The 26,546-nt window shown below is 41.6% G+C and overlaps 1 protein-coding gene across 1 annotated transcript in view; it reads right to left on the bottom strand.

Annotated features, from left to right (window-relative positions):
- Nucleotides 1-3,667: 3,667 nt before the first annotated feature.
- SV2C (synaptic vesicle glycoprotein 2C) overlaps nucleotides 3,668-26,546 on the bottom strand; it is an 86,590-nt gene continuing 63,711 nt past the window's right edge. The window contains exons 5-13 of the mRNA XM_081929380.1: nucleotides 26,288-26,421; nucleotides 25,264-25,353; nucleotides 21,096-21,206; nucleotides 20,664-20,752; nucleotides 18,422-18,586; nucleotides 17,564-17,697; nucleotides 15,621-15,824; nucleotides 13,946-14,105; nucleotides 3,668-6,171 (exon numbers count right to left, since the gene is read on the bottom strand). Of these exons, the coding sequence (XP_081785506.1) occupies nucleotides 5,988-6,171; nucleotides 13,946-14,105; nucleotides 15,621-15,824; nucleotides 17,564-17,697; nucleotides 18,422-18,586; nucleotides 20,664-20,752; nucleotides 21,096-21,206; nucleotides 25,264-25,353; nucleotides 26,288-26,421 (1,271 nt within the window). The 3' untranslated portion in view covers nucleotides 3,668-5,987. The remainder of the gene's footprint in view (nucleotides 6,172-13,945; nucleotides 14,106-15,620; nucleotides 15,825-17,563; nucleotides 17,698-18,421; nucleotides 18,587-20,663; nucleotides 20,753-21,095; nucleotides 21,207-25,263; nucleotides 25,354-26,287; nucleotides 26,422-26,546) is intronic.

The following is a 26,546-nucleotide window of genomic DNA, read 5'->3' as shown; positions in this document are numbered from 1 at the left end:
CACCCATTAACTAAATTAGTTGTGTTCATACTGTGTGCAAGAAAACAGAAATCACAGAACAGGGAGAAACGTTCAAGGAGAGCTGCTAGTAAATATATAGCTGCGTTTCCTGCTGTGTTTCCTGCCTGATAGGAGCAGATGTTATTAATATGAAGCAAGGGCCTGTGCTTTGATAGTGGGGAAAGACAGGAAATTCAGGAGAAAAAAGAGTATGAGTGATTTGTCTGCTCCTAGACTGAAATGATTCTCTTTCACTCTACCTACACACACATTTCACTTACAGCAGCTTCTTTAAAAAGTTGCATTCTTTGTATTCTTATTCTGGTGACTCCTTTCTTCATGCCAAGACCTCTTTCAAAAAAAAAACACATTACAAAGCAAAAGGACATGTGTGCACATGCAGGGTTTATGTATGCACTAATTTGGGAAAGAGCACATGGGTTTGCTTGCACACAAGTGACACAATGCAAGATGTAAATAATGACTGGTGGGAATTGGGAGTCAAACAACCTGTAAAGGGCCACTGGTCCCTCCCTGCATTATTTAAAATATATAAACAACAAAGAATTTATGATAAGGCATTGGCAGAAAGGATCTCCAGCTTCATCCTTCTCACTGGAAAAGGAAATGGTTGTGGGCTGGACTAATTATGAGAAAGATTGCTGAGCCCAGTTGTACAGCAGTATGGGCCAGCATTCAGGCAGGAGCCCCGTGTAGCTGTTGCTTGCCTGGACATGACTTGGCAGTGTGTTTGGGTCCACCAAGGTGCTCCATAGCTGCCATTCTATTGGTGCCACCATGCACCCAATCTTACTGGTGTGGCCTTGACAGTGGCCCTAAGTAGCAGTGTCAGGAGGGTGACTCTACCCCACAACACATGTAGCTACTACAGCAACAGTAGGCAGAAAGGGACAGTGTCTTCTACAGCAGTATCTGGAAAACATAACTACTGAAGAGTGGTAATGTGCATTCACTTAATGCGGGGGGTGGCGGGCGGGCAGGCGTTCCAAGTGATAATTATAAAACAAAAATGCCTTATAATGTTGTAACACAGATTTCATACCAATTGGTTTCAGAATAAGCAGGCCATTAGAAAAGTGGTTCCTATGTTCTTATGTGGTTCTGCACCAAATAAGAGGACAATATTGTGATTCTTTGTAGTCTGCCTTCCATTCGAGTGTGGAGAGGAAACCAGGTGAATATAACAGACTAAGATTTGCTGGTACTTCTTCCTGGGATTAAACACAGCAATATTTTCCCAACAGAAAATATACCTATAATTACACATGGTGAAAATGGGGTGTTTTAGCTATATCTAGCACAAGGCAGAGGGATGACCGATTAGGCAGCAGCACTTCAAAGGAGGACTGACAAGCTGTTCATGAAAAATTGAACATGTGTCTGAAATAGAGTGTTGTGATATAAAGAAAGGCAAACCTTTTTAGGCTCTATTTACAGAATTGCTTTTTCCTTAAAAGAATTCTTGCATGCTGGAGTCTAGAGGAGCTGAAGCACAGCTGACATGTGGTCCTTATTTTCTGACTTCTGGTTTAACGTGAAAAATAGCACATCACACATCTTCCTTGCAGTTGGATGCACCATCTATATAATCTGTAACTCACCCATCTCCCTACAGGAAAGATTCAAGACTCATAGGCTTTTTGTATATCACACAGGAAAAGTGGAAAGACATGGCAGTCATTTGTGCATCCTTGCTTCACACTTGTTTACACTTATGTGAAGGTGTGCGCCTCCAACATAGTGCATGCGAGTTATGAACTGGCACGTGGCACCGAGATATAAACCGTTCTGATTGCTCAGGGTTTTTATGAACTGAATGATAAGCACTATGTGAAAGTGGGAAGCACAGCTCAAGCAAATTTGGTTTTACTTATTCCATGTACAGCATCTGTACTGTTGAAGAGCTAATATTAGCAACTAAACATCTGCATCTAAGCCACAGCCTTGCATCCGGTTGGATTGTTTTCTCTTCTCCATTTTGTGTTTCAAATGTAATGTGCTGCAGTGGTGCACTATCCCCCTCCCGGTGTTTTCTAACTCTTCCTCTGCCGACTCAGATTATGTCCCCGACACTCACTCTGCATTCTCTTGTACACTTTAGACATTTCCCCCTCAGGGTTGGCCCAAGACATGTTGCTGCCTGAGGGAAAGGATAAGATGGCACACATATGTACCCAAACTGACCAGACTGGTTGCTGAATCTTCCTTCAACCCAGGAAACAGGACACCACTACACTGTAGGGTAGAAAAACAGGTTGGAAGGTGCAGCGGCACACACAGCTGCAACATGTCATTACATCTGCCTGATCTCTCCTCTCCCAATCATCTGCTGCCTGAGGTGGTTGTCTCACTTTGTCTAATGGTAGGGCCAAGTCCTGTATTACCCATTCATGTAGGGAAGTGGGAAAATACGGATACAGCGATGAAACCGATCTGCCAGTATCATGCATCACACAATTCATACAAAATGAATACATATGCCTTTGGTCATTTCTGTTAACTTCCCTCTTCATATCTTAAAACTGTCTTTACTCTTACTGTCTACATTCTGTCAAAGCTACATCCTGAATAAGAATGTCATCAGTTTTCAAAATATTATTAGATTCTGAGAAAGTAACACAATGATAACAGCTTTGGAGCTGGTGCTTACTTCCCCCGCCCCCAAAGCTTTAGTTATGGCTCTAGATTTTTTTCGGTGATTACATTCATGAAGGCAGCAGACAAAATACCACATCAATTTAAGTGGACAGTGCATGTCAAAAGCGTGATTTACAGCTGGCAGTTGATCATCACTCCCAATCTGTACAGAGGCTTCAGATTTCAATCTTAGAAGTCTTAATGAGGGTCCCTAATGACTAAGAGAGCATTGTTAAAAGGTTCCTCCCCTCCAAATGAAAAGAAAACTGTAAAAGATAAAAGGCTTTTAAAAAAAATCCTAAACTAACATGAAGAGCTGTGATAAGGTGGAAATAATCACAGAACTCAACATGAACTTTGATGCACTTGAAAAACCTCATATACAGCTAAAGCAATAATTCTGTGCTTAAATTAATATTACAACATTAATACCTACTTAGAAGAAAATCATGGAAATGTAGACATGATGGGCCCAATCCAGAGTAAAACTATTGTAAATCCCACCAAACTCATTTGGAATGAAGCACATAGTTAAGGCAAGCATACATTTTTTTCCTGGATTATGCCTTATATGTTTCTTTGGAAATATGTGATTATGAGTGTGATGGGACGATGAGCTGCTTGTGCGTAAAATGCAAGTCCCTCAGAGTTTGATCAGGTTTTCAAACCTCTGCCTGTGACGGAGCCCCTCCAGCATGGCTGCGTCAATCACTAGTAGAATCCGAAAGTGGCTGCTTTCGGAATCTTTTCCAACATAAAAGCTCTTTAACGGAAACACGTCGTCTGGCCTCTCGGCGTGACAGTTTCCGGCGAGGTGTGGGTGTCCCTATAGGAGGTCCTGAGACCTCCCCACTGTTTTCGCTGGAAGTGTCTCTGAGCCATCCCTCCAACTCACTTTCCCTTGGAGTTCTTGCTCGCCCTCTACTGGTTCCCTCTTCCGCTGCTACTCCTCTCTCAACCTCAGTGAGCCTTTGCGCCCCCGGCGCTTTAGATGGCAGTTCCCTGACAATGAGTTTAGAGATGGGTTGGCAGTTGGGCAAAGGGCATTCTGCAGTGGAGGGGGAAAGTAGAGTATTTTTTCAGTGTGGGACCTGCTCACTTTTGTCTCTTTTTCATTGGTTTAATCCGTATCTTACAGGAAGACTATGGCTTTGGCTGTGTTTGCACATTACACTAAGCCAAACCATGGTTTACTGTGAACATGCTGGCTCCCAAGGAGGAGACTGCAGTTACTTTGTTCCTTCTTGTACTTTTTAGTTCAGTGTGGTGCAGCAGCTTAACCAAGGTTTAAAGCTTCTTTTTAAGCACTATCTGTAGCTAAGGTTTATCCTATGTTTACTGTGGTAACCGTGGTTAACCTCAACCATGGTTAAGGAAGAAGGACCATAACTATGATCCCAGGCTTCACCACCAGGCTGAGCTAACAAGCCCAGGGAAGAGCAGAGGGGATCTAAGGTCCTCTTCAGAGGCCAATACAGTCACAGTATGATGTACTCTGGCTTATAGTGGCATATGAACAAGGTCACCATCAGGACACTGGTGCGACAGTCTTTTATTTTGTAGCTTCTGCCTAGCTCAGGTTGCAATCACTCCTGTCTTATCCAAGCAGGGTGGAAGTATTACTGCAGTGAATCAACTGCAAGGTGATGGGACAGTTGAGAACGATGGCCTTTCCTTTCCCAAGAAATTTGTAAAGCCACCTGACCAAGAAGAAAAATGTAGTCACCCAATTTATATCCCACAAAATTGCAATCATTTGTTTGATTGCTTCCAACATGGGAAAGGGGGCAATGTTTCCACGTAGTGCAATTTTACAGAAACTCTTAACATCATTTGAGGAGCATGGCACATCCAGAAAACGTTTCTGTTATTACACTTTTGCCTTACTTCCCTGTGAGGAGCTCAGCTGTGATAATGTAGTAAGTTCTTAGATAGTTAACAGATTGAACAGCAACAGGCAGTTTGTGCCCAGCCTGAATTTGCATAAAAATGGTTTCTTATGAAAGTGGCAATGCCATTTTCCCCACAACCCCTTATTCTAAGAAAGCAGGAAATATGTGCTGAAGTACAGTCATGCAGCCTGTTCCGTTTTATGTTGTATCTCTTGTTAGATTAACGTTTACTACTAAGAAAGGCCTTGAAGTTTCTACTTATTATCAGCTTAATTAAAAATAGTAATATTCACTTGTGTGGCTTTTTGGCACAGAAAGCATTAGTGTTAAACTACAGGGATAGTTTCATGTTGCAGTTTTAAAAGATGTGACATTTTCCCTACATCCCGGTACTCATGAGCTTACAAAACATTCATTCCAAAACACTTCTTCTTTTTCCTATTCAGAGATGACCTTGTTGTAGGAAAACTGTCACATATGAACTATTGATTTGTTTCAGCAAACTGTCCTCTTAAATCACTTAAAATAGATCGACTGGAAACAAGCAACTCTTAATGGGGCAATTCACATAATTCTTACCCTAGTGTTGTTCAGCTGAGGTCAAGGCGACTAATTCTTCACTGAACTGCCCTTTTAGCCTGAAATACAAGGCGCCATGTAGAATTTATAAAGGTTGAACAATAGCCCTCTTCAAAAGCAGAGGAGAAAGCGGGGCCGTGCCTACTTGACCTGCCCCCAATGTCAATATGTGCATGCCACCTCCACCCTTCATACATTTAGCAAATGTATGAAGGGTGAGCCACTATGCACACAGTTAAAAGTACCGTATTTTTTACTCTATAAGACTCACTTTTCCCTCCTAAAAAGTAAGTGGAAATGTGTGTGCGTCTCATGGAGTGAATGCAGGCTGTGCAACTATCCCAGAAGCCAGAACAGCAAGAGGGATTGCTGCTTTCGCTGCGCAGCGATCCCTCTTGTTGTTCTGGCTTCTGAGATTCAGAATATTTTTTTTTCTTGTTTTCCTCCTCCAAAAGCTAGGTGCGTCTTATGGTCTGGTGCTTCTTACAGAGCGAAAAATACGGTACTTGGGAATCCTGTACAACTAGAGGGTGGTATTCAATCACACAGAGCAGACTACCGATGGAGGCTTCCTCCTCCAGACTTTTGCTGAATGTGTGAGAGTCAGAGGGTGGAGTGGGTGGGGCAAGCAGGCAGGGTACTGTCCCCCCTTTTGTGTGTTGAATGAATGAAGAAGCACCTTGGAAAAGGGCTTAAATCTGTTACAGTGATTTCATTATGTTAGTGGGAGTTCTGCTATACAGTCACCTTCCATGCACTGAGAATCTGAAGCCTTTGCCCATCCAGCCAGGAGATCTGATACTTGGAAAGGGAGGAAAACAAACTGGAAATGGCTTTTGATCCACAATCCTTCCCAAGTTACATCAGCACTTGGGTTCTGGTGTCTGGGAGCCGAAGTCCTACCAAGCCTCCACATACTAGAACCGAGGAAGCCAAGAGGATAGGAATTGATTTGGTGATGATAACGAAGGAACCAAATATAAGGTTTCCAAGGACAGCTGCTGCTTTGCATAGTGCATTTAAAAAGCCAAAGCCTGTTGCCCTAAAAGGGAGAAAGAGAGAAAGAAAGAGAAGAAGTTAAAACCACAGGAAAGAATAACAGTTTTATTGGTGCGGAAAGCGGATGAAGAAGAGTTTGGATTTGATATCCCGCCTTTCACTCCCTTTAAGGAGTCTCAAAGCGGCTAACATTCTCCTTTCCCTTCCTCCCCCACAACAAACACTCTGTGAGGTGAGTGGTGCTGAGAGACTTCAGAGAAGTGTGACTGGCCCAAGGTCACCCAGCAGCTGCATGTGGAGGAGCGGAGACGCGAACCCAGTTCCCCAGATTACGAGACTACCACTCTTAACCACTACATGAGAGAAAAATGGTGCATTGGTTTACATACTATTCCTGAAAATGGCCAGAACTCAGAGGTCCAAGACATTTTGCACTAAAACGACAGGTGAAATATCCTTTGAACCTGTATATTTGCTTTGAGTTTTATAAAATAATAGAAGCTGGAGGGCGGTTTTTCTCAAAAAGGTCAGCTGAAGATGCCGCAACAACTAGAAAATTACTGAGCAGCCCCTAATGACTACAGATCTTATGATAAACAGGCCCATACCCTCCCACTGCAATTCAGTGACATCCTGGGATTGCAAAAGGACTATGGTATTCACTCACCTTCACGTCCCCTTAACACACCCTGTGTCAGCCGTGAGACTGATCTAAATAAAGAGAACAGGACCAATCCAGAAGCTCCTAGACCTCAAACTTGGAGGCTTCTTACTTCATGCCTTATAAATAAGTTGGGGCAGATGCTGAAAATTCACTTCCTCAGCAATTTATCTTAAAATAAGTTTATACTGCCCTCCAACTGAACTCCCAGGATTTTTTACAAAAACAAAATATTACATAAATAAAAGATAGCAAACATATTAAAATAAAAAATAATTCATTAAAAAGCCTGGAAGAATCAAGATATACTATGTCCATAGCATCCCCCTGATCCTCCAGGCTTGTAACTATCAAAAAAGATAAATGAGTTTAGAGCATGTGCAGTTGCCACATACAATAATCTATATGCAGCTTTCATGCATTTTCTATATAAAAACACATGACACAAGGATGGGGAACCTGTGGCTCTCCAGATGTGGCTGGACTCCAACTCCCATCAGCCCCTGCCATAAAGCAGCACTCAGAAGGTTGGAGAGAACACAGAAAAGTATTTTTTTTAATGTTCAAAGTATTTAAGCTGCCTTTTCTCCCTTAGCCTTTATTTCACTGACTTGTTAGCACATTTTATTCTACCTTGGAAGCAATTCAGCGCCTTCCAATACATAATAATCTCTCTCTCTCTCACTCTCTATATATTACATCTTGTTCCTTTATTTCCAACTCAAATTATAGTTTTAAAAGCCAGTCTTAAATCAGAACACACTGATACCCTTCCATGCTGAAGTCTCTTTCACATCTGATTTTTTATTTTTATTTTGCAAGACTGCCAGATAAAAGTAGCCTCTGGCAATTAGGTCAAAATCAGAGGGCCAGAGAGCCAGTTTACAGAACAAGGAGATGGTAATCTTTCAAGAAACAGAAAATATTTATGTCCTCAGGGATCCACCTACTTAAGGGACCTGTGGAAATCCTGATGAAACGACAGCCAGATAGGACAAGAGCTTTATCTGTTCAAATGTACTTATATTAGGGGCTTGAAAAACCAGTACCAAGATGATGGAATATCCTGTACCCTTGGGAAATAGCAAGGATTACGTGCTCTTTGGCAGTAAAAGCAGAATATTCTCTTTTAGTCTGTTTCCTTTCCTTTTTTTAAAAAGCATTGGTTTTTAAAGGACCTCCATGTGCTCACCTGCTCAACAGATGGCTGGAGACCCAAGAAGGTAGTATAAACTTAAAAGGAAGAGGTCCTAGTTGTGAAACACTGCTTTAAAGGGGGGAGGGGGAGAATGAGGATGACCTTATATCCTTAAATACATGCAGATAAGAACAGGAAAGGGAAATATACTTCAGTAGAACTTGTTTACTTGAATCATTAGCATGCCTCTGAAAAAAAGCTTCTCCCTACTTGAATATGCAACACTTATGCTGCATACTTTTATTCTCCAATGAAGCATAGCCTCCTACTGCTACTCAGTTTGGGCTCTATTGGCCAGTAGTGGATGACAGCATGGCAAGGTGCAAATGTGTCCACAGGAATCTGCCCTATACCAGGTGAAGGTACATTTCCAGTACGTTTCTGAACACAATTCAAAGTGTTGGTGCTGACCTTTAAAGCCCTAGACGGCCTTGGCCCAGTATCCCTTAAGAAGCGTCTCTACCCCCATTGTTTAGCCCGGACACAGAGGTCCAGCTCCAAGGGCCTTCTCTGGCGGTTCCCTCACTGCGAGAAGTGAGGTTACAGGCAACCAGGCAGAGGACCTTCTCAGTAGTGGCGCCCGCCCTGTGGAATGCCCTCCCATCAGATGTCAAGGAAATAAACAACTATCTGACATTTAGAAGACATTTCCAAGGCAGCCCTGTTTAGGGAAGCTTTTCATGACTGATGTTTTAATGTATTTTTAATATTTTGTTGGAAGCTGCCCAGAGTGGCTGGGGAAACCCAGCTGGATGGGTGGGGTATGAATGAATGAATGAATGAATGAATGAATGAATGAATATTTGCCTATCTAGCCCAGTTTTATCTACTCCGACTGGCAAGGGCTCTTCAGGATCTCATGGAGAGGCTCTTTTTTAATCTCTACTACTGAATGATGCAGAAATTTGATAGTGTGCAGCACATGATGTTTTTGGGACTGGCCAAGTTACTTAATATGAACTGTCCTGAGGATTTATCAAGATTTCCACCATCCAAATATGCAGTTAATTTAGCATTAAGGAAGGCAAACTGCCTTGTAAGGCACCTAGTGAGTATTTATTTAGATCCCAAGGTTTGGGTTTGAGAGAAGTTTCTGGTTGCACATTCAGAAAACTGAACAAGTTAATAAAATGGGTTTTCCCTGTATTTTAAAGCCTTTAAAAGCTATACCTGCTGAGATTATCTGACACCAGCTACTGCAGAGTGGAAGTTCAAGGAAGCAGATTGGGGGGAGAAAAATCAGGATTATATTACATATAAGTCTTCCCTGAGATCATATCTGAAGCAAAATACACTGCAGTAGCCTACAAATAAAGACAGCCAAGAAAGATTAGAAGAGCTGTGGACAGATAAGCAGTGTAAAATTCCACACTCTGTCTGACCAGAAAGAGAATATAATAAAATATGAAAGAAAAAGGGGGGAAAAACCACAGTGAGGGTGTGATATGATTCTTTAGTACTTCTGATCTGAAACCACATATGTGGAACAGAAGAAAATATGGCAATGTGTCAGCCTAGAATTTCAAAAGACTTCCCAAGGCAACAGGAGGTGAGATGTAGAGTAAATGGAGGAAATAAATATTTTTTTATTAGATAACTAGCAAGACTGACAGCGTTTTATATGTGTTTGGTGAAAAACTACAGCCAGGCAAAGCTTCTGGAATGCATTATTACAGCTTGCTTCACAGAGAAACAGAAAATCTGATCGTTGCCTAAGCCATAAAAAGAGGCAAAAGTAAGGTTACCAGATGTCCCCATTTCCCGGGGACAGTCCCCGGATTTACAAATCAGTCCCATTACAAAATCCATTGAAGTTGAAAAGTGTCCCCAGATTCATTGGGGGGAAAAATGTGGTAACCTTAGGCTAAAGAATACAGGAGTGTCATCCAGTTTTGCCTTTGGATAACATTATATGCCACGAGTGGATAATATGATTGGAAACTGAATTGGACACTCCTGTATTCCATTTCCACAAGGTGGCAGTAAAAACTCACACTTCAAAATTATGACATTATATGTTACTGTAGTTTAAAGACAGGGTTTATCATAGCCCATAAACCAAGAAAGGAGAAATTTGGGTGGGGGTTAAAAAAAGAATGTATTAAGGTGGGGGTGGGGAAACCAGATGTTGATCTACCGATCTCATCAGCCCCAAACCAGCAAAGCCAATGGTCTGAAAAGATGGGAATTCTAGTCCGGCAACATCTGGAGGGCCACGGTACTAAGAGAAGACTCTACTGGACAGCTAATAAATTTGTTCCCTCCCTAAATCAAACAGAAAAAGGGTGGTGGTTGGGCCTACACCAACAATGAAGGTGTATCCCAGGGTTTCCAGCTGGTTTTAGACTACAATTTTCCCACCATCCCTAAGGACCCTAGCTACCAGGACCAATGGTTATGGATGATGGAAATTATAGTCTAAAAACAGGTGGAGACCCAAGTTTGGGAAACCCTGGTGTATCTTAACACAAAATGAAGTGCAAAAACCCAATGCAAGTAGACAAATATATTCAATTATTTAGCTTATTAAATGGTTGTAATAAAACACAAGCAAAATGCAGTATTTTTTTAAGTGCCAATAGTTCATAAATTCATTCTCAAGACAGAATAAATGTCATGCACCCACCAAATGGAGCTTGAACTAGCCAGAAGAAACATGAAATAAATGCATCTGTGGTCGGCCAGAACGTGTTAAAGAAGGACAGAACATTTTTTATGTACGCTACAACGGCGGCAAGGATACTTATTGCTAAGAGCTGGAAAACCCAAGATCTACCAACACTGGAAGAATGGCAGATGCAGCTGATGGACTATATGCAACTGGCTGAGATGACTGGCAGAATCCGCGACCTGGGAGAGGAGAGGGTTGAAGAAGACTGGAAGAAATTTAAGATTTATTTACAAAAGTACTGTAATTTGGTTGAATCCTAACAAGGAAGCCAGAGCAGAAATAACTGTCTACCATTAAATTATAATTTTTTATTTGAGTTTAACCTAAATATTGTACTTAAGAGCATAAACAAGATGATAATTTGCTTGGAAAAATTCGTTTTTAATGATGAAAGTGGAAGCGGGAGACGTGAGGGAGTCCGCAATAGAATGAAAGGATGTTATGAAACCTATTCTGTTTGTTAAATATGTATCTGTAAAAAATCTTAATAAAATTTTTTATAAAAAAAAAAAAAAAAGAAATAAATGCATCTGCTTGCTTCAATTCCCATCCTTGGACGGTTTGTGTTTATCATGTGAAAAACCATTTATGTATCATGGTTTATATCTGAAGGGTTTATGAAATGCAAATGCAAGGCAGCTCAAAATAGTTCACTTAAGGGCTGATCCAAACTTCTGCTTGTTCCGCTGCTTTCCTCCATGAAAATCTGACCATTACCACTTAATCAGAGCAAACATCAATTGGGTTTGCTGCAGATTGACATTTGTTCTGATGAAACGCTAAAGAGTGGGTTTTCCTGGGGAAAGTGGCAGGACCAGCAGAAAACAGCTTGGACCCATGCCTAGGAAGCATGAGACAAGTAGAAAACATCTCAGGCCAGTCCTTTCTAGGCATGGGACACGCATGACCATGTTTCATGAGCATGGCAAGTGAGCCTTAGATGTACCATATTTTTCGTCCCATAGGACGCACCTAGTTTTTTGGGGGGGAAATAAAGGGGGGGAAATTTCCTTTATTTCCCCCCCAAAAGCAGGTCGGGGAAACCGAAGCAGGTTGAGGAACAGCGGGATGGCGGTGCTGCGCCTCACTGCTGTCCCCCGAGCTTGTGGGGCTGGCCGATGTCTGCCCGGTGCGAGGGGCGCTCTGCTTCAGGGTGCCCTGCCCGCCGGGCGGCAGGCTGCTATCCACAGTGAGGGGAGCCCTGTGGGGAACTCCTGCAGGGCTCCCCACGCTGCGGATGTCTGCCCAGCGCGAGGGGCGCTCTGCTTCAGGGCGTATTTGTGCCAGGTGGCAGGCTGCTATCCGCAGCGTGGGGAGCCCTGCGGGGAACTCCCGCAGGGCTGCCTAGGCTGCGGATGTCTTCCTGAAGCCTGGAGAACGAGAGGGGTCGGTGCGCACCGACCCCTCTCGCTCTCCAAGCTTCAGTGAAAGCCTGCATTCCCCCCATAGGACACACCCAGATTTCCCCTTCATTTTTGGAGAGGTAAAAGTGCATCCTATAGGGCGAAAAATACGGTAAATGGATTGCAAACATCTCACACTTGGAAATATAAGACAGTGGGCCAAGAAATAGACTGACTATGGGTTTTTCAAAAAAGTTAAGAGTTGAATGAAATACCAGTTAAGAGTCACATGGCATGCCTCTACAGTAGCCTACCAGACCTGCCTATTAATAGGTTCCTTCCCCATGCCTTGCCAATGATGAGTTGGGGGTCAGTGGATACTGGTCTGCAGGCAAACAGGTCACTGCCTCACCAACCTCAGTCTGCCTACCTTCTTACAACCAGTGCAGAACATAACCATGGCTACCAGCGTCCTCCTCCTTAGCTACAACTCTGCCCTTGTAGAGCTCAGATGGGGAGAAACCTAGAATGAGTTGACTCTGACTGTCTTTGGTTCTGGCTCCACATGCTGGTGGCCTGTCCTCCACCCTGCTAGTCCCAATGGGCACCAGCCAGCACCAATTGTGGTAAAACAACGAATGAGTGCTGAGAATAAAATGACTTCTCATGTTGAAAATTGGCATATATCAATAGAAGAATGGCAGATGAAGATGTTGGACTTTTTGGAGCTGGCCGACCTGACTGGAAGAATCCGCGACCAGAAGGAAGAGGAGACACAAGAGGATTGGAATAAATTTAAAGAATATCTAGCTAAATATTGTGATATAAGATAAATAGAAAATTCTTGGAAGTAATAAATAGGCTTAGGGGTAGAATACGAATATGTGGTAGTAAATATTAAGGATTAGAATATTAATAAAGGACAAGAGGTTAGTAAATGAAAGGAATTAATATTATTAGAAATATGAATTTGGAGAACTGTTATACAGGTGATATAATGAAATACAGTTAGAGGGGATTTGAGGAAGTCAGTTATCTATGTAATGAGAATTAGGTATTTGAAGGAAAAAAATTATTTGTGTTTAGTTTTGTAGTGTAATGTGTTTTTCTTTGTTGTGTGTTTTGTTATGTTGTTTTGTGAAAAATGTGGAAAATCAATAAAAAAAATTGGGGGGGGGGAGAAAATTGGCATATATCATTGTCACCGATGAAGAGTTACTGCTTAAAACATATTAGATGCCACATTTACCGAAGGGTTTGTTTGTTTTTCAAATGAATCAACCTTCAGCACCCTGAGGTTTTCTTCTCCTATTTTGATGTTGAACTGTGTGAACATTTTTCTGAAATGAGAACTGCAAGGGCAATAGGGAGAGGAGAGGGGCTTAAGTGTTCCTAACTCTTTGATTGTGGCCATTATGTTCATAAATTCTAAAAAGGGAAAAGGCTCCCTTCTAAAGACGGTTTATTTTAATACTACATTAAAGCTTGATAGTGGGACACTTTGAGGAAGTTTTATAAAAACAAAGTGCTATAAAAGCAAAGTGCTTTTGATTTATAAATAACCACAGCACTACTAATCTGAAAGCAAAAGGTTGAAGTTTATCTACTGCTGACTGTAACAATAGCTGCACTGGGGTTAATCCAAATTGTCTGTGCAGCTTAGCACATTGCCTGACAGTGGTCAATGTCAGAGGAAAGGCTTGGGAAATATACTGTTCACTCTGTCCAGATAATTTATGAATACGTCAAATAGCCCTGGCCCCAAATGCACACCATCAGGGGACCCAAGTACTTACTTGCTTCCGTTATGAAAACTACCGCTACCTGTTTATTCCTACCTATTTGTCTCCTTTAAAGACAAGTTCTGATCTTTTAATCTGTGGCTAACATGTTTCTGAATTATGATTCAGAATGCTTTAGAAAGCCAAGTATTTAAGAGTATACCTCCTGTCTGAAGGATAAAGCTCCACAGTGATAACATCAAGGGAGTTCCACGCCGAGATGGTGAGGCCGTTGTACAGACACAGCATGCCTATCATCATGGATTCACTTGTACCAAACCACAGGAAGAAGCAGCTAATTCCAGAAAGAATCATAGAACCACCTGCATTCAAGGGGAAAGGAAAGAATCACTATTGATTTTGTCATGAGCCTTTCAAAGAAATGCCATATGGCTGTCATGACTCCAAATCACAAACAGTACCCTGGATATCAACACAAAGTGTTGAGGCAGGCTGTGAGAGCCAGAAGCACCTGTAGAATTACTGGACCTAGGCCAAAAGCCCATGACATCAAGTCTGAACCCAACAGGTAGGAGCCTCTGAAAGAAAAAGACCCCTAAATACAGCAATCCCTGAGCCAGGTTCCCAAGGGTCCTGCACTCTTGTCACCAAGGTTCTTGCAGCCCCCAAAACATTGCTCATTGGTGCACCCCTCCCTGGCAGAAACTAACAGAGAGGTTACAGAATGCTAGGCTCCAGGCCAGAGGGCTACCTTAACTGCTTTGGAGGGGCAGTTCGTTCAGGGAGGTTATAAGGGCCCAGTTGGACCTAGGAACCCCAAGGGAACAAGTTCTGCGCCTTGAGAATGCTCTGCCCAGTCTGGAATGCTAAAGATTTGAGTACTAGTGACAAAGAGTGATTAGTTCGCCTATAGAAGTGATTTTAGAACCAATCTTTATATTATATATTTGTACACTGAGATCTATGGGTATAGAGCAGTATACAGATTTAATAAATAATAATAAATACATAAAATAATATATTATATGCCAGACACCTCTGCAACAATTTCCTGGCTATTTAAAAAGGAAAGGGAGGAGGAGCCTGTGAGTTTGATCAAAGGAAAAGCAAGAAGGTTGCTGAATCATTTCCTCTCGCCATTTTTCCCAGTCAAGCAACCCTGAGCTGCTTTCCCACTCACAGGAAAATGAAACACAAATATCCAAATCTTTCAGCATGCAAGTGAAAAAGCAGCTTTTTTGGAATCAGCTAGTGTGGGCTGTGGGTTGCTATTGAATAGGAAAAAAGAAGAGAAAGACTATGTCTAGCTACCTGGAAATGAGTCCCACTGAATTCAATGGGATTTACTTCTGAATATACATATGTAGGCTTGCACTGTCCATAGAACCATTCCTTGGCTCAGGCACACAACCTTCTGCAATTACAAACAAATGAAACCATTGGCTTGTCCAATTTTACCCTGGACTTGTAAAGATAATTAGCTAGACTTCTTTCTGTTTCTCTGCAGAGTTCTCTGCAGTAGAGGAGAGGGAAGAGTCACTCCCAACACCTGCACTATTGCTGCTTGATTGGACAGCGTCATGCATGTTCCAACTCTACAGGTCTTTGAGTCTGTGTGCCCCAGTGAGAGCGACAGATTGGTGGCAGTGCTTCTGTCAGTGCAAGGGTACAGCCCCAATCTTACCAACCACCCCAGTTCCCACCACACATGAGACTTCCAGAAGATTATGTTCAAATATTTTTAAAGGGTATTTCGAATATACCAATTAAATATTTTTGAGGAAACAGTTATCCCTCCCCTCGTGGGAAACTCTTAAAAGTAGGGTTGTGCAGGATAATATTTATTAAATATTTCCATTTTCATGCAAAGTTCATACCTAACATTGTTAAACGCCCAATTCTGTCCATCAGAAGAGCGGAGACGATATTCCCTGGTAGTACAGCTAAAGTCCCCAGGAAATTAACGAAGTAAATCCAATAGGCACTGTAATCATCATCAAAGGATATTTGACATCCTGTCTTGTTGTGAATGAATGTGCAGTTTACAAATTGACTGCCAGGATATTTATATGGTTCAAGATCTATGGAAATGAAGAAAATGAACAATATCAGGAATTCACGATTTGTTCATATTAGGAATTCATTTGTTTTAAAACATTTCAAAAACTGATAGAAAACAACAACAAACTTTTGTAAGTGGGATAATGGACTTTTTTCAGATAACAAATTAGATGTAATTGTCAATACTGTATGCTTCCAGGACAGTCATATGCAGAACCTAGTGGCAGATTGGTGTGATCTGCATCTCAGGGAGTAAGTCCCATTAAACTCAATGGAACTTACTTCTGAGTAGATCTATATAGGACTGCACTGTAACATTATTCACACCCATTCACAAGTCACACTCAATGCCTTTTTGGGGGAGGATTACGATCTCCTTATCCAATGAAGGACTGCACATTCCCCCCCCCAAAAAAATAAATAAATCTGCTGTTTCTGCTTCCCCGCCATGCCCCGCCCATCCTGCTTTTGGCCAACTAGAAGCCAGATATGCAGTGTCACAAATTCTTTACTGCCTCACTGACCAGTACTGAATGATGTTAACTCTTTAGTTCTCTGCAAATGTTCTGGTAAACCAAGGTTTTAGTATTTTCATGGTCCCAATGCTTTCTCAACCACCCACAGCTGCTATTTATATTAGAAGAAAGGTATGTGCTAATTGCATTGATGTCCCTTTTGGGTCTCAAAGTGCCCTGCCTTCAAGAGGTCAAATGGATGGGGATCCCAGAGGGGGCTTTTTCAGGTACAGGCCCCTGCTTACGTAATCCTCAGGCAGGCTGGAGAAGGCACCAATCCTGTTATGATTTAGATGACAGCTTAATACCTTTTTATCATCTAAGGCTTTGGATGAGTAACTGGTGGCTTGTCTTTCTGATTGTAGATACCTTTCTTGCTGCTGTTAATCTGTTTTTTCATTTTTTTTGTTTTTTTAAGGAATCATTACCGTAAATTGCTTTGGAACTGTGATATATAGACATTTTAAATCAAATCAAATCTTCTTGTGTATCAAAAGAAAACTGGGCTGGGTATTCTAGGAGTGTGTATACCTCATAGAGGTGTTCTACCTCATAGAAGTCCCAAGTTCCTATTACTTGCAATGCACCTTCTGAAAGGAAGGAGCTCCGCAATAACCCAAAGGGACAGATGTCAGAATGTGCAGGGTGGTTTACACATTACACAAATAAATGACCACATACATAGAAGATAGATAGCTACACATTGCCCATTTGAAATCATGAATGTTCCCTCCCACTGTTGACTCAAATACCTCAGTGATTTGTAGCCTAATATATCTCTGAGCCTATCTGAATTTTTGCAAAGGGCTTTGACCATAAGCATAGAAGTTTGACCTGACCTGACCCAACCTGACCTCAGCTGCAAAGGTTTTACCCTTTCCCCGTGATTCAATAAGCAGAGAGCCTCAGAAACTGCTTCATGACAGAGGGGCTCAGGGTTGGTTGGCTGGGTTCTTTCCTTCATTTTATACACCAGCTGCAGCTAAACCTCCCCACGCTTCCTCATTAAAATGGACATGGAAGCTTGGCCATAACATAGATGGCATGGTAGAGTTTACAAGCCCAGATATCAATTCAACATAAAACAGTTAGTAGGAACACAGAGAAAGTGTTATTTTTAAACTTGTCTTATATTTCATTGCAATCATCTATAACCGCTTTACTCCTGGAAAGAAATGCTTGAGAAAATGGAACCCCCATGGATTTGGACAGCAAACAATGAGCTTCCTTCCTGCAAAGCATACCTGTGTTGAAGAAAATGCTCCTCACAAAAGTGCAGTTCCTGAAATACGTATTCAGCGTAGTAACATCTTCAAAATAACAGGTGTTAAAGACAGTATCTTGAAATGTAACCACTTTGAATTTCATCATGGTGAACCTGAGCAACAGGAGACATTTTTATGGTCATTGTGAACAAAAAGAGGCTACCTCACCTGGTTTAACTGGCCAGTCAAAGCCATTTTCTGGAATGGGGCCACTGTTGGATGCTGACAGCTTCTAGGAGCCACAGGTGAGAGCTTACTGCAGGGTAGGGGCCAAAGGTAGACAAACTACCCCAGAAGGAGCACAATGTCTCCCTCACCAGAGGTATTACCCCTCCCCTAACACCTCACACACCCCTAAGAAATAAATCCTACTCAAATATGGAGTGGAGTGCCTAAGACAGTTGGACGGCACCTTGCCTGCCTCCTTCTAGCAACTCCTGCAGCAACTCCTGCAGCCAAGCTGGTGCCAAATGTATTGCTCTGCTTTCCTTTGGACCACATCAGTGAGGCTGAGATTGAGGTCTTGTGGTCTGGGCAGCCAGGACCTCCATACACACTGCCCAGGCTCTCACCCCATGGTGCTTCACCCCAGACGTGTACTCCATTGTCTCTCAAGACAGATGGATGCCAATAATTCATCACTCAATTCAAATGTTGCATGCTAGTAATTCAAATTATGGAAGTAGTATCTTCAAAGACAGCATGGTCAAAGGAAACATAACAACTATTAAGGATGAAGACTGATTGTAGGAGGATGGGGTGGAGTCTGGATATCGATGCACACTACTATTTCTTTATTTCATAAAGTTAATTCTGATTTAATTTATTTCTCTCAACCTGTCATTGACGAATGTTCCATTGTAGTGAATCTGATTTTCCAAAGTAAAGTTGAAGTCAAAGTCTTTTATTATCTCATTTTCAAAACTCTTCCTTCTAGAAGCATACTCATCTGCTTGTAGATGCTTAATCACATCTGGAAACCAGACTGACAATCCATAGTATCTGTGAAAAGCAATAGATACAATTTCAATGAATCTAGAGTCAAAGCGGTACAGAAGAATAGATTTCTTAAAACTTTGCTGAAACACACAATACACTTGTGCTTTGTTGAATATACACTGATAAACAAGTGATGTTTTAAAATAAACTGGTTGCATTTGGAAATAATAACAAACTGCCATTTAGTGCTGAGAAGCCAAACTATTCCTTGAGCTTGCACATTGCCCCCAACATGGTCACGAGGAAATCTGAAGCTCAATTTCTATAAGAATAACATCCATTATTTGACTATTGATCCAAACTCCCAAAATGTATTTTATATAGTTAACTTTTTACCTTTATCCTCTGTATACTGCATTTTGTTTTAATGCTATGGCTGGTGGCTGATGCAAATAAAGATTCATTCATTAATTAATCATAATTTAGCAGGTTGTCCATACCTTAAACTGTGGTTAATCTTAACTCTGGTTAGTGAAAACAAACCAACTTCATCAAATATGTTTTGAAGTTGCCTTGTTTCTACTAACCAGAGGTAAGATTAACAGCAGTTTCTTTTGGTAGGGATGACACAACAAAATTCAGCTAAGCAAAAATAAAAGCAAATGCTTCTGTATTCTGTCTCACAGCTGTGCCCCCCCCAAAGGAAGAACCATATGAGCCCAGTGCAGCCTAGGTATCATTCTTGTAACACTAAACCATGGTTTAATGCTACATCCAAAACAATCCATTTTGTGTTAATGTGTTTTTTGTCTCATAGTTTTATATTGGAGGAAATGCTCTCTTTGATATCTGTAATTCTTTCTATGTTCTGGAGTTACTTTATACAGCACCAAACTTAGTGTGTTTCAGAGAGAGGAATAGGCAGAAAGACTCCATATGTAAAAACATTGGTCACTGTCATTTCTAAAAGCTACTGCTAAGAATCACTTACACAATGTTGGATTCTGTTTGGAAGAATTGCTAAATTATAATAAAGTCAGAATTGTTTATGTCAATTCTTAATATATTGTGAACTGCTAAGTTGCATCTGGACACAACCGTATTTACACAGACTTTGGCTTGAGAATCTGTATAAATTGCTTGAATCCATGTATTAGATCTGTATCCAAAACTGGATAAAAAATTCTCAACTAAAAAGGGGCATTCAACATTATCAAATGCCTTTTTTTGCATTGAGAAATTGTAATATTACTTCCTACATTATGTTTGAAGTATAATCTGTAATATGTAAAATTTACCAAATATTATTCTTCATCTTTCTTTGCCAAATGAAGCCTAAGTGGTCAGATTTACTGATTATACTATTTCCCCCCCCCAAAAAAAAATGCCTGTAAATATGTTATAGACTGTGTTTAACTCAGGCATGGCCAAACTTGGCCCTCCAGATGTTTTGGGACTACAACTCCCACCACCCCTAGCTAACAGGACCAGTGGTCAGGGATGATGGGAACTGTAGCCCCAAAACATCTGGAGGGCCAAGTTTGGCCATGCCTGGTTTAACCGATATTTTCAATACACAGTGACTAGTGCAAAGTACTTCCACTCTTTGGGAACAACAATTATAACTGTAGCTTTTGAAGTCTCCTGTATGACCCTCATTTGATTACAGTGGTATACCTCGGGTTAAGTACTTAATTCGTTCCGGAGGTCCGTTCTTAACCTGAAACTGTTCTTAACCTGAAGCACCACTTTAGCTAATGGGCCCTCCCACTGGTGCTGCGCCGCCGCCGCCCGATTTCTGTTCTCATCCTGAAGCAAAGTTCTTAACCCGAGGTACTATTTCTGGGTTAGCGGAGACTGTAATCTGAAGTGTCTGTAACCTGAAGCGTATGTAACCCGAGGTACCACTGTAATTACTTTACTCAGAGATTTCACTAGTACTGAAAAAAAACCTTTTTATAGTATGCAGCTGTGAAGCCATCTATTATTTCTCTTTCCATTACTTATCATTCTAATAAGACATGATCTTCTATTGACAGCTGTGAAAATTTAATACTTGACAAAAATTGCTCTATTTCTTTCTTTTCTGTTTTGCTTAATCAGTATTACAACCACTTCATGTGTGTCTTGTTGCTCTTACCCAAAAGAAAGAGTAAACCATACTACTGCAAGTTTGGTTGTACTGTCCTTGACGGGATAAGTGAAACACCTCATAAAAGTTGACCAAATCTGTGAAAGATGAAGAAAATAAACATTTATTTTTAAATTTCAATTTAGAGTACTATGAAAAGGATAATCATCATCATCATCATCATCATCATATATGCTAAATTGAAATTATTGGGAAGAAACACTGGATAAAAGCAATGTATTAAATCAAAGTAGACACCATCATCTCAAACATCCCTGGTGAGCATGGCAGCAGAGAGCATTTATTCATTCTTTAAAAAAACTGAAGCACATCGTCTTCAAATAACTTTTTGTGAGGTTAACAACAACCTTCAGTGGTTACATTTCTATAATTCTGCTTTCATATTCAGTGCAAATAATATTTTTCAAATTAATTACTTACACCATCCAGCTCTGTACGCACTCTGACATAGCACCGCTTGTACCAGGTTCCTGTATCGCTTTCTATTTCTATAAACTCATCTATTTGCTTGGGAGTTTTTATCCTGTTAACCTATGTAAGGCACAAAAAAGATTTTTATGTTCTTTCTCCTTAGCAAACATTATTCAATATTATCCAAATGAGGATAGACAAACAACTTTATGATGGGGAGGAACCCTACCTAAAGCTTCTAGAAAGAAAGGGAAGCTGGATTTTTGTGTCATGAAGGGCAACTGCACAGAATGGTATGCAATATCAAGGCGGGAGCAACTTAGCATGTAATCCAAATTAAGCCCCATTGAACTCATTGGAACGTCTGAGTACAGTCGTACATCGGTCTAAGAACAGTTCTGTTAACGAACGATTTGGGCAAAGCACTCTGCAAAACTGGAAGTAGGTGTTCCGGCTAGCAAATTTTGCCCCAGAAAACGAATGGAAGCCGACCGGTGGATGGGCACCGGCGGCGAGAAGCCTCATTGGGGAAAGCGTGCCTCGGTTTAAGAATGTTTTTAGTGTAAGAACGGACTTCCAGAATGTATTAAGTTCATAAACGGAGGTACCACTGTAGGCATATATAGGAGTAGACAGGGAATGGGTTATTTTGCTGAGCATTATTGAGACAGCTGATTAGCATCCAACTCACCTATGCATTTCTTAATATGTTTTTACAAAATGAAGGCATCCCCATCACAGCAAAAATATAATGAAAAAGGCAATATCACAGCTTCATATTAAATCGATATAAGACAAAATAAATACAAAGATAATATTTTTTACAAAAATACTTTCTTACAAAAATTCATTCTTTCTTATATAATCAGCCAGTTCAGTATTAAAATATCCCTGTGCTCTTTTACTTGTTAATTCACAAACACCACGTTACTATTTTTTTAAAAAAAGTTTGGCTATTATGATAGATAGATAGATAGATAGATAGATAGATAGATAGATAGATAGATAAATAGATAGATAGATAGATGATAGATAGATAGATGATAGATGATAGATAGATAGATGATAGATAGATGATAGATAGATATAGATACTGTATTTTTTGCACCATAACACTCACTTTTTTCCTCCTAGAAAGTAAGGGGAAATGTCTGTGCGTGTTATGGAGCGAATGCCTGCGGGTGGCAGGGGGGATCTGCTGCAATCGTGAGCAGAGGATCCATGGTTCCCCTTCCTTCCCTCCTCCGTGGTTACAAAGCATGGATCCACATGGAACCTCAGGATTTTTGCATTGGGCTACTCCAAACTCACTGTCAGATCACATTACAGATAGGTAGCCGTGTTGGTCTGCCATAGTCAAAACAAAACAAAATTCCTTCCAGTAGCACCTTAAAGACCAACTAAGTCAGTTCTTGGTATGAGCTTTCGTGTGCATGCACACTTCTTCAGATACACTGAAACAGAAGTTTCTAGACCCTTCTATATAGTGAGAAGGTGGGGAGGGGTATTACTCAGAAGGGTGGTGGGAATGTCAGATCACATGTCTGTGGCCACAACATGAACCACAAAAATCATATATCCACTATTTCGTTTTGAATATTTTTTTTCTTGTTTTCCTCCTCTAAAAACTATGTGCGTGTTATGGTCTGGTGCGTGTTATAGAGCGAAAAATACGGTAGATAGATAGATGATAGATATAGATAGATAGATAGATAGATGATAGATAGATAGATGATAGATGATAGATAGATAGATAGATAGATAGATAGATAGATATAGATAGATGACAGATAGATAGATAGATGATAGATAGATAGATAGATAGATAGATAGATAGATGATAGATAGATAGATGATAGATAGATAGATGATAGATAGATATACAGTGGTGCCCCGCAAGACGAATGCCTCGCAAGACGAAAAACCCGCAAGACGAAAGGGTTTTTCGGTTTTTGCAACGCTTCGCTAGACGATTTCCCCTATGGGCTTGCATCGCAAGACGAAAGCCCATAGGGAAATCTCGGGGACCTTTTTAAAAATGCTGGCGGTGGGGAGCAAAGCCTTTTCCCCCCCTCCAGACTTCAGAAGAGGTCCAGGAAGGCCGGCGGGGGCGAAAGGCTTTGCTCCCCACCGCCAGCATTTTAAAAGCGGTCCGGGATAGCAGGGAAGCGCTTCCCGCTATCCCGGACGGCTTTTGAAGGCAGGCGGGGGGAGCAAAGACTTTTGCCCCCCTGCCCGCCTTCGGAAGAGGTCCTGGACCTCTTCCGAAGGCGGGCGGGGGGCAAAAGTCTTTGCTCCCCCCTGCCTGCCTTTCCGGGAGAGCGGAAAAGGCAGCGCTGCCTTCCCGCTCTCCCGGAAAGGCAGGCAGGGGGGAGCAAAGACTTTTGTCCCCCGCCCGCCTTTGGAAGAGGTCCAGGACCTCTTCCGAAGGCGGGCAGGGGGCAAAAGTCTTTGTCCCCCTGCCTGCCTTCCCGGGGGCTTTTAAATCGCCCCGGGACAGCTGAGAATTCCTCCGCTGTTCCGGGGCGATTTTAAAATGCTGGCGCGCTGCCGCCCGCCAGCATTTTAAGATCGCCCCGGACAGCGGAAAAGTCCTCCGCTGTCCCTGGGCGATCTTAAAATGCTGGCGGGCGGCAGCGAAGGCTTCGCTGCCGCCCGCCAGCATTTTAAGATCGCCCAGGGACAGCGGAGGACTTTTTAAGATCGCCCAGCATTTTAAGATCGCCCAGGGACAGCGGAAGGCTTCGCTGCCGCCCGCCAGCATTTTAAGATCGCCCCGGGACAGCGGAAAAGTCTCCGCTGTCCCGGGAAGGCAGGCGGGGGGGAAGCAAAGACTTTCGCCCCCGCCAGCCTTCAGAAGAGGTCGGGGGACAGACTGTCCCCAGACCTGGTCTGAAGGCGGTTCGGTTTCCATAGGAACGCATTAATTGATTTTTAATGCATTCCTATGGGAAACCGTGCTTCGCAAGACGAAAAACTCGCAAGACGAAAAGACTTGCGGAACGAATTAATTTCGTCTTGCGAGGCACCACTGTAGATGATAGATAGATAGATAGATGACAGATAGATAGATAGATAGATAGATAGATGATAGATAGATAGATAGATAGATAGATAGATAGATGATAGATAGATATAGATAGATAGATGATAGATAGATAGATGATAGATAGATGATAGATAGATAGATAGATAGATAGATAGATAGATAGATAGATAGATGATAGATAGATGATAGATTGATAGATTGATAGATAGATGATAGATAGATGATAGATAGTCTCGGTTTGAACAATACCCTTTTGTTATTCTAAGTGAAAATTTGTTATTCTATGTGAAAACGCTTTTGGAAAGTACCAAATACATGTTTCTGTAATTACTGAGGTGACCTTTCTTACATTACACCAAACGTATGGATAGCATTAAACATAAGAAAAGTCCTGTTGGATCAAACCAAATGCCCATCCAGTTTCCTACCTGATGCCAGTGAGAACTTACAAGCACAAAATCACTCTTCCTGTTTGTCCATCCCAGCAACTGGTACTCAGAGACACACTGAAGGTGCTACTACATAGTCATTAATAGGGAGCAGGTGGCACTGTGGTCTAAACCACAGAGCCTCTTGGTCTTGCCAATTGGGAGGTCAGGGGTTCGAATCAACATGATGGGGTGAGCTCCCGTTGCTCCGTCCCAGCTTCTGCCAACCTAGCAGTTCGAAAGCACAGCAGTGCAAGTAGATAAATAAGTACCGCTGCGGCGGGAAAGTAAACAGTGTTTCTGTATGCTCTGGCCTCCGTCACGGTGTTCCATTGCACCAGAAGTGGTTTAGTCATGTGGGCTACATGACCCGGAAAGCTGTCTGTGAACAAACACCAGCTCCCTCAGTCTGAAGAGAGATGAGCGCCACACCCCATAGTCGCCTTTGACTGAATTTAACCATCCAGGGGTCCTTTGCCTTTACCCTCACATTTACATAGCATTAGTAACCTTAACTTTTAAAACAGACCCTTAATCCAGTAAATGTTTTCCATATCTATCCACCTGTGATAGATATTCTTAATTGTCTTGTTTACCTTAAGGAAAAAGGGAGACTTTCCATACTTCCCAGTAATGATATCCATCTAAATTCTAAGTGATGTTGGGCTAATGAGACATAATGGTGCAAATGAAAACTTACTGTGAAAACTTTTTCAGGCTGACCACGAGCTCTCATGTTTGTATCATGAATTTGTTTGAGAATCATCCAAGCTTCATCATGTTTCCCAACCTACAGATATGAACACATTTGGTAAAGGAACACATATATATTAAAATATAAATTGAAGAGTAATGTGTGAGAACTGAAATTGCTGAGAAGTTATAATAATGTATTGATAGCTAAGCAATTGACCTTTCCTGCCTCACTCACTATCATTATTCCCTTGGAAAAACTGATAACCATACCTTCTATAGTGCCAGAATTCACCAGCTGCTCCCCTTTTTAGCTGATTTTCAACTGTGTGGTGTGGTATATTGAGTGTTTGTCACATGTGTGAAATGGCAGATCAGCTGTCACTTCCAAAGTCCTACTGGTTTGACTTTGGGGGACTTTGATGGATCTTTTTAAAAAATCCTCCCATTGGTTCAAATGCAGGGGGGGGTTAGACTTGCACAGGTGGTGGTCCCAATGCTGGGGTCTCTCTACCTTCTTCTGGCCTAATGCAGGCTACTGCAAGTGAGAGCATTGCTAGCAAAATATCTATGTCTTCAGAGCTTTCTGTGGGCATAGGTGGGGCTTTCACAGTATACAGGACTTCCTAAAAGGCAAAGAAGCACCCAATTCCCTCCAGCCAGCAGATCCAGGGGTTGGAACTTTTCTGTTATACATAAAGTTATTTTATCTTTTCAGTTATTTTTATCCCATCTTTTAGAGCCACACCTTCAGAAGGCAGTTTACAAAACAAGATTTAGAACCAAGAAAATTACAGTTTTAAAAAATCCATAAAGTTTTGTGGAATCAGGTCTTTAAAGTTCTTTTGAAAACCACCAAGGAGGGACCAAACGCTCTCCAGGAAAGGGGTTTCAAAGATGTGGGGGTCACCACTGCTGAAAAGACCCTGCCCCAGTCCCCATGAGCCTAATTTAGTCTAGACAGCAGAGTGTCCATATCTGACCTGAAGCCCCAGGTAAACTCAAGTTATTTAATAATATAGGCATTTTACCTCAAGCAAGAACCTTGGACTTTCTGGCATGAAAGTAAGTGCCACCACAGCGGAAACACAGGGCAGAGCACACATAATAACAAACACTCGCCAGCTGTGAAACTGGTAAGCAGATCCCATGCTGAAACTCCATCCTGGATAAGGGAGAAAGCACACGCACACATAAAAGGGCAATGCCTTAGAAACATGGCATATTTTGTATGGTTGACTTTGTTGATCATGAGAAATTTACTGATACTCTGATATGACTTATGAGATG

The sequence above is a fragment of the Podarcis melisellensis genome (genome assembly GCF_964234715.1).
Source record: "Podarcis melisellensis genome assembly, chromosome: 11".
NCBI classification, from domain to species: Eukaryota; Metazoa; Chordata; class Lepidosauria; order Squamata; family Lacertidae; genus Podarcis; species Podarcis melisellensis.
The sequence above is the reverse complement of the archived record's forward strand: the minus strand, read 5'-3'. Positions and strand labels throughout refer to the sequence as shown.